Source organism: Oncorhynchus mykiss, chromosome 16 (genome assembly GCF_013265735.2).
Source record: "Oncorhynchus mykiss isolate Arlee chromosome 16, USDA_OmykA_1.1, whole genome shotgun sequence".
Lineage (NCBI taxonomy): Eukaryota > Metazoa > Chordata > Actinopteri > Salmoniformes > Salmonidae > Oncorhynchus > Oncorhynchus mykiss.
Window position 1 is genome coordinate 20,149,764 of NC_048580.1, and position 18,378 is coordinate 20,168,141.

Consider the following 18,378-nt stretch of genomic DNA (forward strand, 5'->3'; position numbering starts at 1 on the left):
ATTTTCTCAAAAAGTTTACTAAGGGTTGGTAACAGGCTGATTTGGCGGCTTTTTGAGCCGGTAAAGGGGGCTTTACTATTCTTAGGTAGCGGAATTACTTTTGCATCCGTCCATGCCAGAGGGCACACACTTTCTAGTAGGCTTAAATATATGGCAAATAGGAGTGGCAATATCGTCCTCTATTATCCTAAGCAATTTTCCCTCCAAGTTGTCAGAACCCGGTGGTTTGACATTGTTGATGGACAACATTAATTGTTTCACCTCTTCTACACTCACTTTACAGAATTCAAAATGGCAATGCTTGTCTTTCAAAATTTGGTCAGATATACTTGAATATGTAGTGTCAGCGTTTGTTGCTGGCATGTCATGCCTAAGTTTGCAAATCTTGCAAGTGAAAAAGCCATTAAAGTTGTTGGCAATATCAGTGGGCTTTGTGATGAATGACCAATCTGATTCAATGAATGAGGGAGCTGAGTTTGCATTTTTGTCCAAAATGTAATTTAAGGTACTCTAAAGCTCCAAATATTTTCAGCCTTTCTTTGCTTCATAGTATTGTTTCTAATTATTTTGATTCAGTTTTGTCTAATTATTTCTCAATTTGCAGTATGTTTGCCAGTTGGTTGTGCTGCCAGACTTATTTGCCATTCCTCTTGCCTTATCCCTCTCAACCACACAATTTTTAAATTCCTCATCAATCCAAGGGGATTTAACTGTTTTTACAGTCGTTTTCGTAATGGGTACATGCTTATTAGTAACTGGAATAAGCAATTTCATAAATGTGTCAAGTGCTGCGTCTGGTTGCTCTTCACACCACAGACCAGCAAATATTATTTACATAATCAACATAAGAATCCCTACAAAACTGATTGTATGACTTCTCATACACTATATTAGGCCCAGCCTTTGGAACTTTAGTTTTCATAGATATGGCTACTATATTGTGATCACTACATCCGATGGATTTGGATACTGCTTTAAAGCTAATTTATGCAGCATTAGGAAAGATGTGATCAATACATTGATGATTTCATTCCTGTGCTGTTTGTAACTACCCTGGTAGGTTGACTGATAACCTGAACCAGGTTGCATGCACTGGTTACAGTTTGACATTTTCTCTTGAGTGGGCAGCTTGATGAAAGCCAGTCAATATTCAAATCACCCAGAAAATCTACCTCTCTGATACATCATCAAGAATTTCACAGATATTAACCAGATACTGATTGTTAGCACTTGGTGGTCTATAGCAGCTTCCCACAAAAATGGGCTTTAGGTGAGGCAGATGAACCTGTGTTTCACATGAGATCCTCTCTATGCTACAGGAATGTGGTTCTGAATATAGACGGCAACACCGTCACCATTGGCATTTCTGTCTTTTCTGTAGATGTTATAACCATGTGTTGCTACCACTGTATCATCAAAGGTATTATCAGAGATAGTCAGAATATGAATGTCATCTGTTACTAGTAAGTTATTGACTTCATGAACCTTGTTTCAAAAGGCTACATATGTTAATGTAGGCTATTTTTATCCCTTTTCTGGGATGTTTGATTGTTTTTTATTGCTTTACTGGGAAGCGTATCAGAAGTAGACATGCTCATGTTATTTATATTTGAGCTGAAAGTACATGGTGAGCTGCACATAGTGGACTTCCTACACTGTCTCAGTGCTAACAGTATAACTTTGGTTCATAGGCACATGATTACTGCATACAATAGCTGTAGGATCAACAGAGGCAGTTAGGGGGACATAAATTAAGTTATTTACATTGTGTCTGCCAACAACCCTTGGATAATTTACATTTGCTGCAGCATTATGACAACTCAGTGACACAATGGTAGGGATTAACTGACCTGGTCTTGGGTCATTGATAAATCATTGTCTCAACGAAGCCTTGAAATGCTTTGACAGAGTCCAGGAGACAAGATGATTTGGATGGTAGGGCATCTTCTGTTTCCAGAAGGTGTCAAAGTTATATATAAAAGTGATTCCAACAGAGCTACTGCAATCTTTTAGCCAGATGTGTAATGCCAGTAGCCTGCTGAATCTTTCACGCCTGCGGCCCAACCATGGTAACGGACCTGAAATTCGGCATGTTGGGCCACTCCCTATGAGGTTTTACCGACTGGATGTCACTGCATCTTCGTTGGTGCATACTGTTCTCAGAGGCACTGAGAACAGTATGCACCAACGAAGATGCAGTGACATCCAGTCGGTAAAACCTCATAGGGAGTGGCCCAACATGCCGAATTGCAAATGTGTCTCAATAAGATTCCTTTTGAACTAGTGGTCGACCGATTTATGATTTTTCAACACCGATACCGATTAATCGGACGATTTATATATATATATATATATATATATATATATATATATATATTCGTAATAATGACAATTACAACAATACTGAATGAACAATGAACACTTTTATTTTAACTTAATATAATACATCAATAAAATCAATTTAGTCTCAAGTAAATAATGAAACATGTTCAATTTGGTTTAAATAATGCAAAAACAAAGTGTTGCAGAAGAAAGTAAAAGTGCAATATGTGCCATGTAAAAAAGCTAACGTTTTAGTTCCTTGCTCAGAACATGAGAATATATAAAAGCTGGTGGTTCCTTTTAACATGAGTCTTCAATATTCCCAGGTAAGAAGTGTAAGGTTGTAGTTATTATAGGACTATTTCTCTCTATACCATTTGTATTTCATATACCTTTGACTATTGCATGTTCTAATAGGTACTTTAGTATTGCCAGCCTAATCTCAGGAGTTGATAGGCTTGAAGTCATAAACAGCGCAATGCTTGAAGCATTGTGAAGAGCTGCTGGCAAACGCAATAAAGTGCTGTTTGAATGAATGCTTACTAGCCTGCTGCTGCCTACCACCGCTCAGTCAGACTGCTCTATCAAATCATAGACTTAATTGTAATATAATAACACACAGAAATATAAGCCTTAGTTTACGGATTTGACCATATTAATGACCTATCATTTCGAAAACAAAACGTTTATTCTTTCAGTGAAATACGGAACCGTTCCGTATTTTATCTAACGGGTGGCATCCATAAGTCTAAATATTGCTGTTACATTGCACAACCTTCAATGTTAAGTCATAATTACGTAAAATTCTGGCAAATTAGTTCGCAACGAGCCAGGCGGCCCAAACTGTTGCATATACCCTGACTCTGCGTGCAATGAACGCAAGAGAAGTGACACAATTTCCCTAGTTTAATATTGCCTGCTAACATGAATTTCTTTGAACTAAATATGCAGGTTAAAAAAAATATACTTCTGGGTATTGATTTTAAGAAAGGCATTGATGTTTATGGTTAGGTACATTCATGCAACGATTGTGCTTTTTACGCAAATGCGCTTTTGTTAAATCATCCCCTGTTTGGCGAAGTTGGCTTTCTTTGTTAGGAAGAAATAGTCTTCACACAGTTTGCAACGAGCCAGGCGGCCCAAACTGCTGCATATACCCGGACTCTGTTGCACAGAAGGCAAGAGAAGTGTCACAATTTCCCTAGTTAAAAGAAATTCATGTTAGCATGCAATATTAACTAAATATGCAGGTTTAAAAATATATACTTATTGATTTTAAGAAAGGCGTTGATGTTTATGGTTAGGTACACAGTGGTGCAACGACAGTGCTTTTTTCGCGAATGTGCTTGTTAAATCATCCGTTTGGCGAAGTAGGCTGTGATTCAATGATAAATTAACAGGCACCGCATTGATTATATGCAACGCAGGACAAGCTAGATAAACTAGTAATATCATCAACCATGTGTAGTTAACTAGTTTTATAAGATACGTTTAATGCTAGCTAGCGCCTTACCTGGGCTTCTTGCTGCACTCGCATAACAGGTAGTCAGCCTGCCACACAGTTTCCTCGTGGAGTGCAATGTAATCGTCCATGATCGGTGTCCAAAAATGCCGATTACCGATTGTTATGAAAACTTGAAATCGGCCCTAATTAATCGACCATTCCGATTAATCGGTCAACCTCTACTTTGAACATTGCCCACCTCTGGTGGAATGAGCCTTCAGTCCCTCCAGGGCTGTAAACCCTTGCTATTATAAGCAAATATAATAGCCTCCGCTATCCAATGAGATGAGAGACGTTCCCACACTTGCAGGGCACTCTCCGCCACCACAGCAAGGCTCATGACACGTCCTCTGGAGGCACAGACGTTAAGATCGGCAATGACGCAGATCTCCTCTCATAGGTCCTGTTTGGCAGTACCAGCGGCAAATCTGCCTGATAAGCCAACAGTAGGGACATTATGTTCTTCTTGAATATAGATTCAGAAAAGGGCCGGTCTGTGACGTTGCACTGGGGTTGGTGTGGTTGGCCAGCGACTGCTCAACTACCAAGGGATGTCCTGGTCTGGACTTTAGTGGACAAGGGCTTGCCCCAGTTGCGCTTGGCTTCCTCCACGCAAGCTGGGACAGCTGGGAGAAGTGTATTTCCTGGGACGGTATAAGAGGGGAGACTCCTCCTGTCGTGTCAATCCACTTTTGCACTGCCACCCCCCACGGGTGTGTGCCACTGCCAGTCTGCAGACATTGATAAGCCTGAATCGGTCATCGGGTATCGAAGGCCAGTCCTATCGAACTCATTGATGATGAGGTCCCCTTCTCCTTCCTCCACTGTAGAGTAATCAAACAATGGTTGGAGGTCCTCGGGTAAGCCTCCTCTACCTCAGCCCATGAGGGTTGAAGTTGCGGGGTAGCCTCCTCACCCGCAGGCTGTGAGGACGATGGGGCCCGTGAAGGGTTTGATCTATGCAGTCTTGGCTTAAGGGCGGGCTTATGAAAGTCCCTACAGTGCACACAGGACTAGGGATTACCGAGTGATGCTTCAGCATGCTCTGCCCCCAGGCAGATGATACACAAAGAGTGTGTGTCCTTGCCTGATAGCATAGCCCCACACGGATACAAGTGTGACAGTAGTGGGGCAAGAGTCCTGCTTGGTTCTCCCTGTGAAGGGGTAGAAGGCTCCATGGCTCAGAGAAAATAGTTTTCCTCAAGAAAATAGTTTTCCTCGCCTTTCGGCTAACAGCCTAACTAGATAGCACAATGCTAGCTGGAGAAAGTGTGTGTGTTCTTTGTGCCTCGACAAACAAAGTGTGTCTCTCGACCGTCGAGCTGTAAATCTAGGGTAGTCAGTTTAATCAACTTGGCACGGGTGAACGTGGGTTGATCTGGCCATGCAGCAAGAGCCCTTTGAGGGTGGTTAACTAGCTTTCCAGCTAGCTAGCCAAGTTAGCTAAAGCCTTGCGGCGTGGGCTAACCAAGTCTTGATAGCTAGCCGTGTGACGCTAGCTTCCAAATAAATTGTACTCTAAGCAAAACTTTCCTTTTGGTCAGTACTCAACACTATCGACAGGAGCTGAGGTCCTACGTTTGGCAGCGCTAACCTCACGGTTTGCCTGAGAACAATTGGGCGAGTGGTACCTTATAAAGAGGGGAGGGGCTCATCTCATTTGCCACGCAACCTGTCTGTCTCCAACAGACGTTGTGTGATTGGTTTGTCAAGTTAGTGATCTGCTAGATAGAATCCCAGAAGTGAGACATTGAAACGAGTATTAGAAATATAACCAACATTTTCTCCATTATTTTGTCAGTAGAGTAATGATGATGCATCTAGTTGTTTCCTCCATTGATCTCTCTCTCTACACCTGTGTCTGGTTGTCCTCCAGTTCTGGTCCATAGGGTCCCAAAAGGCTCCTGAACCCGCCAGGCTGTTTGTGTGAGTGTATGTCACAGTGATTTATTGAACGACTGGATCGAATAATTGTCCATAGACCAGAGAGGCATCTGGTCACCTCGGCAACACAGATGTTGATCTGTGATCTCAGTCTGATCACATTTGTCATCATGATACAGCTCTCTGTTAGTTGGTCGATTGATTAGTCAGGCCTTATGAGTACCACCTGTGTTTAGAGTTGATTCGCAACACAGAAATTTGCTAGGTGGGAGAAACAAAATGCTGGAATATTACGTTAATTCACAGCAGCTGTTGTGTTGTGGGCTACTACTGTAATGTAATACCAATGTTTTCAGTTTTACAACGATAAATACATGAAGTAAGCAAATTTAACAAAATATGCACTCCAACCAGTTTTCATTTACAATTAGGTTTTAATTGAATAATTTAATTGACTTTGCATTAAAATAAAAGCCCAGGGCACGTTTCTTCACCTGGGCCATAGGAAGACTTCTACAGAGGTCAAAGGTTTTCCAATCATCCCTTTAAGAGAAATACCTGTTTAATCACAAGCTTCTGTGCTGAAATGAAACAAAATCAAATCATTGATAACCTGAGGCAATAAATCAATTTTTTGCCTCTTTCTTTGTGATTTCTTCAGATTTTCTTCTGGTACAAAAATCGATAAATATGGATGATTTTATTCTAATGTATCTCAATGAAATACTGTCATTTAAAAATAACTTACTTTTAAAACAGATGTGTTGATTTGTGTGTATTTAGCTGTTGCCCAATATAGTTTATTGATGTTGTGTACAGCTAGTGCATTATCTGTTTCATGGAGCCAGGTTGGGTAATATTAAAACTTCTTCCGATAAAAAAGAAAAAGGCATGATGGAATTTTGCATTCCGATGATGCAGCATAGAAGCTGATGATGCTTTACCATGGATACCACCAAAACATTATAAGTAGGTACAAAGGTGTCACACATTAGGATACCAGAGCCTTCCCAGAAGGCAATGAGCATAAAGTCTAGGATTGGGACAAAAAGGCTTCATTCATCTCCCCAAAAATCTCTCGTAGCCTAAAAGTTCTAAAAAGCAACACATTATGTATAATTATTTAGGGCAAAGGATACCCCTGGGATAAAAGGACCACTAGGAAAATATCAGTCATTGTCGCCAGCTGAATGACCATCATGGTGTTTCTTCTTGTGCTAGTCTTACAGTACTATACCTCCTACTTCCCCCTTTCTTAGATACAAGGGCAGTTATTTTGGTGGAAGAGGAAAAGTAGTATTTTAGGGGACATGAACTGCACATTTCAATGAGGATTTCAATGATTTCATGACACAGCATAATATATTGTGTGCTATTTAGTAGAGCAGTGCATTATGGGTAGGCATAAATTCAAGGTATACATTTCATATGCTACGATTCATGCCAAAGATTAAAATTAGTCTGTCATGCACCTTAGTTTTCTTGCTTTACCTAGATACTGATAAATTACAAACTACTCAGTATATGTAACTAAGACAAAAACAAATCTGTAGATACTAAAATATGACATTTATTTGTTTTGAATTTAGAATTTTTTTGCTTGATTTTGTGCTTGAAGTTGAACCTAGATTATTAACATTCAAGACACCTTTCCTATTTATGACTCCTTTTGTTACTTCCATTCCAATTTGCATTTTAAATTGAGTTTTGGTACCTTTAGGCTTCCATATCATAGCAACACACCTTACAAATAATTTTTGTTATTGTACTCATTCTTAATATAATGTATATAATGTTGTTCCGAACCCAACTTAACTCAGCTGCTCAGCTACTTCTTGAGTTATTGAACTTTGAAGATCACTCCAGTAAATGAAGGACGAAAGATACATTATGATACATTATGTTTTGGTGAAAGCGCTCCTCGAGACTCAAAACATCACTGTCAGAGAGATAAGTGTGGTGCCAGTTATAAAACAGGTGCACCACGAGAGAATGGAGTCACCAGACTAGCCAACCGGGTTCCACAAATAGACTCATGATAGCCAAATTTAGCTCTGTGCCATTCACCATTTATGTTTAGTACATAACATGGAGGTACATTTCAGTATTATTGCTTTTCATATTGTCTGTCCACCTGATCATGTAAGCCTATTGCTTCTGAGATGTAATTGAATCAAATCAACTAAGGACTTTTTTCAACATATCACAGATAGTTTCTCGTGCTTAATAGGGGTTAATAGCTTGCTCTTACAGTATGTTTCTAAAACCATGGGATTAATCATTTTACAAATTTTAACCCTGCCCCACATGCATACCCTGTGTAGACCATTAGGAAAATATTGATGACAGTTTTCCAGCAAAGCAAAGCTTGAAGGAATAATACACTATTTTAAACTATATTTAGTATTTTTTTTCATAAGTCCATTGTCGATATAGTCCGAAAATGTCAGCAAGTTTTCAAGATGTAGGACTTTCAAAAAGCAAATTGTCACTTACACCATCATCATGAGTGGAGTATTCCTTTAACACACATGAATTAACCTGGTAAAGTACCATTCTTTCTGCATACTATTTGAACTTTTCTATCAAAGGGGATTTGATAGCATACAATAACTGCTCTTTACTTATAAAGATATTAGAGGGGAAACACTTTATACATGTGAAGGCCCTCAATCCTCATTGAGTTCAGACACACATTCATCAAACCGGTTCCCTTTGTAGAATTATGCGATGGTGATTGGACGACATCATAGCATCTTCTACGGAAATCCATTCAGTTTCTGTCCCCTTGATATCATTAATGATGTGCATAGATTTGTTTTAAAGAGAATAAAAAAGAGAGAAAGAGAGAAAAAAAAGAAACGTAATGATATTTTCCCTATAGTTGTTTCAAACTTCGTTGAGGTCAGAATAATCCTGTGTTATTTTTCTGTTTTAAGCAAGGCGGTATCAAAATGATCAATTCAATTTATTTTCTTTCTAGAGAATTTTGAGATGTTCACCCCTGCCCATTCTAAATTCATTTACTGCATTACTATTGGGCTAATAGTGCAAATTATATGTATTCATCACAACTGGTTCAAATTCAAGTTGTGAAACTACGTTGTGCTTCAATGGCTCGTGGATGGTTAAATGATTTAGCATGGTTCATTGCTTCTGAATGCTGCAGTACACTTTTACAGGAATTTTCGTAACTCCGTTACAGCGATTGGGAATTCCAGCAATGTGGGAAGCGTATGGGTAGCTTTAAACTGTAACACTATCATTTGTGCCCAACAGCAAGTTGAAATAGCAAAAATATGTTGAAAAACGGTACTCCACACAAAACAACTTATCTAAGCAATAATATGAACACCTAGTATCGGATTATTAGGTCTTGTCATTATACCTGTTCGATGCATCATTGAAACTCAAATGACATTGTGAAAAAAATATTCAAGTTTCCATGAAGGAATAAGGTCCTTCACAGGCCTTTTCCTTTTGTTGACGACGTTCTCTACCACAGTTTTGCGAGCTGCGTACTCTAGCTTTCACCTATTCCTTCCAAACAGTATCCCTCTTTCCCTTTCACTGTCCCCTTATTTTCTTTCCAACCTATTACAGTAGTCAGCTTTTCCTATGGCACTTTGCATTGTTCTGCAGTTTTACCCTTGGAAGGAAAGAAAACGTATCAAATGTTGACCCCGGGTAGGTACAAGGGCAGGGGTCATATCTCTGACTCCCTGCGGTACGACCTTTGGTCCAGTCCCCTAGTGGTCTGTATCCTCTCGAACTCGTGTCGACTGGTCCGGTCCGGACTGTTCAGGTTGGCCAGCACTCTGACACCACCGCCCACGCCCACGCCCACCACATCCTCTTCCTCGTCCTCGTCCCGGCTGAGAAAGGCCAGCTCATTCTCGTAACAGAAGGAGTTGGAGGTGGGCACCAGGAATTTGTTCTCCACCATGTCCTTGGCACTGTAGCGCGGGGTGGACGGTACCTCGTAGGTCTTGTGAAAGTGAGAGTAATCCACCTTGTACAGGTTCTTCTCCTCGAAGAGCACCGGCTCGAACCGGTGACCCCACAGCACCTCCGTGGCCAGGTAGGAGCTGCGCGCCTGTGTGGTCATGGCAGTCGCCTCGACCATTCCCTCCAGTATGACCACGATCTCAAAGTCTGCCGTCTCCAGGTCATTTTTACCAATCCCATAGAGTGGACTATCCTCATCGATCTCATGGATAATCGTAATGGGCGACACCAAGAAAATCCTGTCCAGGCCTTTGTCAAAGCCCACATTGATGTCTATTTGGTCCAAGGGGATGTACTCCCCTTCGTCAGTGATCCGGGGTTTGATGAGCTGAGCTCTGACATGGGCCTCTACAATGTGACTCTTCCTCAGGTTCCCCACCCTCCACATGAGGCACAGCTTGCTGTCGCGCATGGCGATCACTGCGTTGTGGCTGAACAGCAGCGTCTGTGCCCGCTTCTTGGGCCGTGCCATCTTGGCCATGATGGCGCCAATCATGAAGCAGTCAATGATGCAGCCCACGATCGACTGGAAGACCACCATGAAGACTGCGACGGGACACTCCTCCGTCACGCAGCGGTAGCCGTAGCCGATGGTTGACTGGGTTTCGATGGAGAACAGGAAGGCGGCCACAAAGCCGTTGACTTGCAGAACGCAGGGCGTGAAGTTGTCGTCTCCGGCCGGGTTGTCAAGGTCGCCGTGGAGTAACGCTATGACCCAGAAGGCCAGGCCAAAGGCCAGCCAAGACAGCACGAACACCAGCGTGAACAGCACCAGCATGTAGCGCCAACGGATGTCCACGCACGTGGTGAACATATCGGCCATGTAGCGCGATGACTTGTCCTCCATGTTTGCGAACTGCACATTGCACTGGCCATTCTTCTTGACGAAGCGGTTGCGGACCTTGCGGCGTGTGTGGATTTTGCCGTTGCCAAAGCCATTCATTCCACCACTGCTGCCACCGTGCATGTTGGTGAGCCGCAGCGCCTCCTCCTCGGATGACACAATGCTGTAACGGTTGAGACGACCCACACTCATGCTGGCCACGTAGGCCCGGGCTGCAGGGTCGGGAGTAGGTGGGAGGTCCCGGATGTCCCAATGTGTGATCACTCAGAGGTCCTTTCCAGTGGTGTCACTGCCAGAGCCCCATCTCAGCCGGTCATAGCCAGGGAGAAGGTGTGCTGTGTGGGTTGTTGTACTCTCGGCCGACCACTCCCTGAGGAGAGAAGAGAGGGATACGGACGTCAGTACTTTGAAATAACTGTCATATTACAGCATATCAGTATCAAAGTACTTCACCATTTAAGACTCTGGGGAACTGCACTACAAAGACATTTATTTGGTGTAATTCATGCACCCATAATCCATTATGCCACTGGACTTTCATAAGTAGTCTTCAGGCTATTGCCACATGACACAACCACATTTCACATAATCCATTGACACCAATACCTTAAATGATGTAGTCACCATACCGTATAAGATTCCTTAAATGTTTTGTACATTATGGTGATATTATTATGGCCTTAGAAAATGCTAGATTTTTATCATGATTTTGTTTTCAATATGAATGGCAAAAGACCCCCACCCCCTCCCTTTACCTCCTGCTTCCGAAGCCTGATCACGACTCACACATTCATTCCAAATGGCCCTTTTCAGAAGTATTTTTGTTGATTGCCGGGCAAAGTGGAGAGGAGCTAGCTAGATCCAGACACTTCTCTCACAAGACGTTTCCTGTGCTTTTATCGGCCACTTGCTTAGAACCGATGAGATGCTACCAGACATCATTCACAATTTTTTTTGCAGCCTTCTGTACGCTATAGTACACACAGTCAGCAGAATTATCAGATTTCAGCTACATCAACACTAGGACGTAGTGGAAAGTTCAACATGGTAAAGCTTCCTATCTCAGCGGTGTGTTCATTTCCGTACTGAGCTCTTCTGGCTGTCATGTCAGCATTGCACTCAATTTGATCAAGTCTTTTTTTTTTTTGCCTGTGTGTGTGTGCATGCGTGTGTTTAATTCAGGATTCCCAGGGGACTCCTGTGCGTGCCACAGTTTTCATGGGTGCGCCATCACAGATGTTAAGCACAGGGACAGAAGGAGAGGGAGAGACACACTTGGTCTAAAAATGAAAATGTTCTGTCACTACTTAGCCAGGTTTCAAGCTCTATTTACTTGACCTGATTCAGTATAATTTGCAGTATTATTAATCACGCAACGAGGATGGTGTAAGATTTACAGCATTTTACCACTGCCTCATATTTTTAACCAATATACCACGGCTAAGGGCTGATCTTAGGCACGACGCAATGTGAAGTGCCTGGACACAGCTCTTAGCCGTGGTATATTGGCCATATATCACAAACACCCAAGGTGCCTTATTGCTATTATAAACTGGGTACCAAAGTAATTAGAGCAGTAAAAATAAATGTTTTGTCATATCCGTGGTATATCCGTGGTACGGTCTGATATACCACGGCTGTCAGCCAATCAGCATTCAAGGCTAGAACCACCCAGTTTATAAATACGTATACTGCATTTCTCCACCCTCTGCGTGTGTGCATGTTCAATACTAGACGGAAACGTTTCTCATGGTTAAGTGATCAATCATTCACATTTAAAACAAATTTGTATAGAATTAAAAATAAACATGTACAGACTAAAGAATAACATATTTATTCACGCACACACAGCAGAAACACACACAGAAACACACACACACTGTATATAACTTTTTATTTTGCGCCACACACGCCGTACATCACACTGGCCTTAGGTTTACAAACACATTTGCCAATCTGTAATGATTTATCCATTTCTGTATAGATATTGTCTACTAATTTACTAGACCTCGGCTACGAAGGGCCACAGATGTGACCTGGGCCACAGACGTCACCTGGTCCACATCATGTCCAGTCTCCAGGGTAACCAGCAGAGCAGGGTAAAAGTCTCTATAGGCCCCCAGTAGCCAGCCACAGGTCCCTCTGGATCCCCAGACAGTCCCTGTCTCATCCCTATACCCCGGATCAACACTCTGAAGGCTTGACGGTGTACAACCGTCCACTGACGCGCACTACTAAATCCCTCCGGTCCTTCCCTCTCTCTACCACAGCCTCTCAGTCTCACTCCATTCACCATGAACACACAGTAGTTGGCTGTACTCTTCAGCCAGGTCTAACAGAGTTGCTATGTCAACTGCTGTAATATATTATGACAGCTATGTCTGCTTTTGTGCCCTCTTCCAAAAGATTTGATTATCCCATGATAATGTCTCACCACTACTGTCACTGCACACATACCATATATAATTTGAACCAATACATATTTTTTCTTAATCACTAATATCGCAAAAAAACATTTTGCAATGTACAGAGTCTACGGAAGGTTTCAGCATTTCACTATGTTTGTATTCCATGCCATCCATCTTCTAGCTTGCTCCACATCCCCTTACGGCCGACAACGGTCCTCATGTCATACTGTCTGTAGTAGTATATCAGGCAACACATAAATTGATTAAATGAAAGTAAAACCCCCTGTGTGTGCTTCAAGTCATTAGTTATGTGCCTCCAGGTCTATGCTGGAGAAAGTATTTCGCAACATGCTGCATTAATGGATTTGCAGGCAATGGAATTTAGAAGTCACAATGCGGAGAATGTATGCTTTGTTAGAATGCCGAAGTTATTTGGATTCGACAGTAGGTGGTTTAGGTGATGATTTTCTTTTAGCACAGCTGAATCTAGATTAGTCATGTACAGTATAGAGCTTCACCAATCCTCTGATTTGCAGAGTCGATGCCAAAAATACCAACGGCACGTGAGAGAAATCATACCTTTGCTACATTTCTACATTGTCATTCCTTTCACTTTCAAATAACCTGACTACAGGATGACTTTGTTATGTCTGAAATAGCAACCAAAGTATAACTCATGAGTGCGTCTTTGTAGCAAGTACAATGTGGTTATTACTCACATATAGGATAACACACAGGATCACACACAAGTGAACAAAGCATGGAGGTGATTTGAGTGTGCAGGTAAGGTGAAATGCTTTTGAATGATCCTGATGGGGTTCGATTATGTGTAAAAAATTACAAAGGATGGGGGGTGGAACACGAGGCCGGGAGGAAAAGGGGGTACTCCATCTCAAGGAAAGCAGGAAATCGAACAAGGCGACTGTGATCGCAGCCAGCACCCTTTGTCCATTGTTCAGGAAGAGCTCAGGATCAGGTGTCATCGTATTTTCCTATGGCTCACCTCATCACCCGTGTAGTCTCAAGTGACCTACATATTTTCCTATTGAGTAGCTCACCACTTAACCGCAGGGGACACACTGTGGGAGCACACCTTCGTAGTACAGCATTGTACATCTGCCGTGTCCAGTTGCACGGGCAGTTTGATACTACGTTTAATGCATTCGACAATATAATAGTGACCACAGAAATAGAATGACTATTGTTCATTCTATTTCTATCATAGCGAACTTCATTCAAGACAGGATCTGACCATGGCAAGGGAAAGGCAAACTCTGATAGTCAGCCATTTTCTACAACGTTATGTGTCTCTCCTGATAAAAGACAGACTGATAAGTCACACTCTAGCGGCTAGGACAATAGTTTGTGTTTGAAATTCCGTCTGAAGTTACTGTTCAGCTGAAACCAAAAGAGATAAGCGTGTGTGTGTGTGTGTGTGTGTGCGTGTGTATTTGTGCTAATGCAGGGTGCATCATAATCATTCATTGCTTTATTGCAAATCCGTGATATAACGATCATCCTATCGTCACTTCTATGTGTTACTGAACAAGACAATTTGTCTGAATATCTCCCGTGGTCACTTTTTTTCATCCACCTGTATTCTTTTGATCAATTAAGTGATTACAGGCCAATCCCACTAGGGGGCGTCCCAAAGGCTCGGCTCTATAAAGGTCTATGGCTCGGAAACCCCATGCTGTCTATGTTGTTAATTGACCTCTTAGCTTATGACACAAAGCAAGTGAACATTAGACGTTTATTTACAAAACGCTATATCACATGTGTTTTTTCATCAGAAAATATTTTTTATTCATATATTTTTAGATGTGCATGAAAATGTTTTTATTTGGGGCAAAACGCTATATATCCATTTTTTGTTGTTGCTGGAATGGCATGTTCGTATCCTGTATATTTGACTGTGGTGTGTAGTTGTCTCACCTAACTATCTTTAGATTAATGCACTTACTGTAAGTCTCTCTGGATAAGAGCATCTGCTAAATGACTAAAATGTCAAATGTAAATGTTTTACACAGATCTCATATTACTGTATTTACTTATTATTATTTTAATATTGATGTCACGAATGTATCATTTGTACAGTTCTTTATATAGAAAAAATGTGGTTATTTGTTACGTTTGACTGTGTAAAACCTAGCAGTACTACTTATTTCTCTGCGAGTCGGGCAGCAAGTAGCCTAGTGGTTAGAGCATTGGACTAGTAACCGAAAGGTTGCAAGAACGAATCCCCGAGCCGACAAGGTAAAAGTATGTCATTCTGCCCCTGAACAAGGCAGTTAACCCACTGTTCCTAGGCTGTCATTGAAAACAAGAATTTGTTCTTAACTGACTTGCCTAGTAAAATACAAAAAAATAAAGTATGGGGCATATATGGCATTTAGCAAAAAAACATGGTTAGATAGATTTTAAACAAGTACATGTCTGTCATTTAACAACCCCAGGCCATTTATTAGATAGTGAAAAAACACACCAATCTCTCTCATAATGTCTTTAAACAATAAAAGCTACTTTACCAACATATGGTGCTTTGGAATGAAATCCCCAGTTTAATAAATGTAGTAAGTAGTACATATAAGTAGTACATATAAAATATGAACCTTACTATACATAAACTCTAATATAGATGTACAATTTGTATTGCACATAGTGCGACATGCTGCGTAGGCCAGGAGTAGCTTCCATGATATAATACAACTTAAATGTCTTGAATTTTTTATTCTATTTTCATATCTGACCACATATTCAAATCTAAAATCAAGTATGTATAATGAATGGATTCAACCAAGACAATCTAATGGCATCAGTTATGTACGTAATATGAAGGCTAAGGTTTGTGGTGTGCTATTGAGATGACAGGCAGGCAGGATCTGACCATTGATATATCTGGGAAACACAGAGCACTACCGTACATCAACTTGAATGCTCTTGGTATTTTTTTAAATAAAATGTAAACTCTTTGGTTATATCTTGAGTACAGTACTTTTAGGAGATTCACTCAGATAATACAGCTTTCCTGTGGATTTGATAAGGACAGCTGTCTGCTGGACAAAGCTCCATACATGATCAAGTTGAATAATCAAGTTTAGTGCGCATCATGCCAAAAAAAAAAACCTGTCATGATTGCAAATAGTGGTCCATAATCATTGTATACGATCTCCTTAATGGATTTGACCTCAGAGAAATATGTGTTGATTAGGTACTCAGACAATCGTTTAGAATTCTGAGGGTAGAACGTGTGGATTGAAATGTATTTTTACATGTAGCGCTGTCTGGAACAGGTGTAGGCTAAGCATCATACAGTCATCTCATACCAGCCTTAGATGTGAAGTGATACTGTAGGTGTCAGGAGGATCATATACACAATCCATATACTGGGCTGTTACTGAGGAACACTTCACTGTATACTTCAAAACACTATCTATCCATTTTCAGAAATGTTGGTAAATGAGATTTTATTGCTTAAAGAAATCATAAGAAAAGAGATTGGTGTGTTTTTTCATGATCTAATTGTGGCATGGGGTTGTTCAATGACATGTATTTGATTCAAATCTATCACAACAAATAATCCTGTTTTTTGCTAAATGCCATATATCCCCCTCACTCTCAGAAATAAGCAGTATTGCCTGGTTTTACAGTCAAATGCAACAAAAAAAATACATTTTTAATAAACAACTGTACAAATGCTACATTTGTGACATCAATGTATATATTTTTGTCAACTTTTTTTTCAATACAGTAATATGAGATCTGTATGTAAAACATTTAGTAGATGCTCTTATCCAGAGCGACTTACAGTAGGTGCATTCATCATAAGATAGCTAGGTGAGAAAAACACGTATCACGGTCAAATATACAGGATACGAACGTTCCATTCCACAAAAAAAAAAAACATTTTCATACACATCTCAAATCTATGAATACAAAATCTGAGAACAGTAATATTTTACACACACATGAAACTTCCCATAAGTAATCATATCTGATGAAAAAACACAACAATTGGTGGATAAAGCGTTTTGGAAATAAACTTTTGATATCGACAAGAAGATCTGCCTTCTCTTTTACACAGCAACGTACCTGTACTATATGAATTTAGATTGGACAAGACAAAGGACTTTGCATTTATTATTACACTAAAACCCATTACGTAATTGCTGTCCCCACCAATATCACACCAATGATGAGGAAAAGCAGTTGATGAAAGAGCAGAGTCAAACATGATGTGAAGTTTCTTACCTTATATTATCCACCTGGTTCTTCTTCTACCCCACTTTAGAGCTGAAACACAGTGTCCTCCTGGCTCATATCCCAGCTAACCAATCTGAAGCATCATTCTCCCTCCGAGTTTAAGCCACCAGAGCTGGTCTCTCCCTCTGTGATTCCTAAGGGTAGAACCACTCCATCCTTTTGAGCCACAGACACAGAAACCCTTTGAATTTCTTCATCATTGAGCTCTATATCTGCTATCTTTCCTTCCTCTGTTGTTGTCAGTCAGCGAGTTCTTCCTACATACATCGCACATACGTGCAATGCAACTGTGGTCAATTGGTCCCCACAAAGAACAAAACCATGACAAATGTGTGTATTTTCTTCTCTTTGACTGAATCACTCTGTCCACAGTTTGTCCTCCGTTGCTGGGCGTAAACAAAGGTATCTAACAATTTCCCAATGTGAAAAAAGGCTTTGTATCCCCATCTTCTGAACTCCCTCAGCACTTGTGTTCATTGACAACCTTTAGTAACATTGAAGTCCTTTGTCACATTTCCCATAAAAATGTTGAATTAAAAGAGATAATTACCTCTGCTTATTAGCTGAACAGCCTCTCTATCAATATTTGCAACCTGATCTAGTTCTGCTGGCAGCAGTTCTCTCTCTCGCTCTCTTTTTCTCTCACTGTTTCTTGCTCACTCACTCCCTGCATCTCTTCTCCCACTCCCTTCTCTCTCGTTGTGTCACAGAAGCTGCCATTTGCAGCCACTGTTCCCTCCCTCCCTCCCTCCCTCCCTCCCTCCCTCCCTCCCTCCCTCCCTCCCTCCCTCCCTCCCTCCCTCCCTCCCTCCCTCCCTCCCTCCCTCCCTCCCTCCCTCCCTCCCTCCCCTCTGTCTCTCTTTGCCTGTCTCTGTCTGTCTGTTTGTCTGCCTCTGTCTCTCTCTCTCCCCCCCTCTCTCTCTCCCTCTCCCACAGCATGGCACAGTCTGTGGACAGTAACCTGATCGACAGACGTATCATTCAAATGCCCAGGACAGTGTAGCAGTGTATACATGCTGCCTTCAGATCACATTGGGAATAGTTTTTATTTTGGTAAATGACAGAACTGCAAACAGAGTGTAACTGTTGGGGGATCTCACACATTGCTACATACTGACTGCCCAATCCACATTACAGTAGCAACC

The 18,378-nt window shown here is 41.2% G+C and overlaps 1 protein-coding gene across 1 annotated transcript; it reads right to left on the reverse strand.

The window, feature by feature from the left end:
* Positions 1–3,917: 3,917 nt before the first annotated feature.
* kcnj12a (potassium inwardly rectifying channel subfamily J member 12a) lies at positions 3,918–17,879 on the reverse strand. Its single transcript, XM_021565106.2, has 2 exons — positions 17,222–17,879; positions 3,918–10,932 (listed from the first exon to the last, which is right to left on the reverse strand). Exon 2 carries the CDS (start codon positions 10,752–10,754, stop codon positions 9,417–9,419), a length of 1,338 nt encoding a protein of 445 aa, XP_021420781.1. The 5' UTR covers positions 10,755–10,932; positions 17,222–17,879; the 3' UTR covers positions 3,918–9,416.
* Between the last annotated feature and the right edge of the window lie 499 nt (positions 17,880–18,378).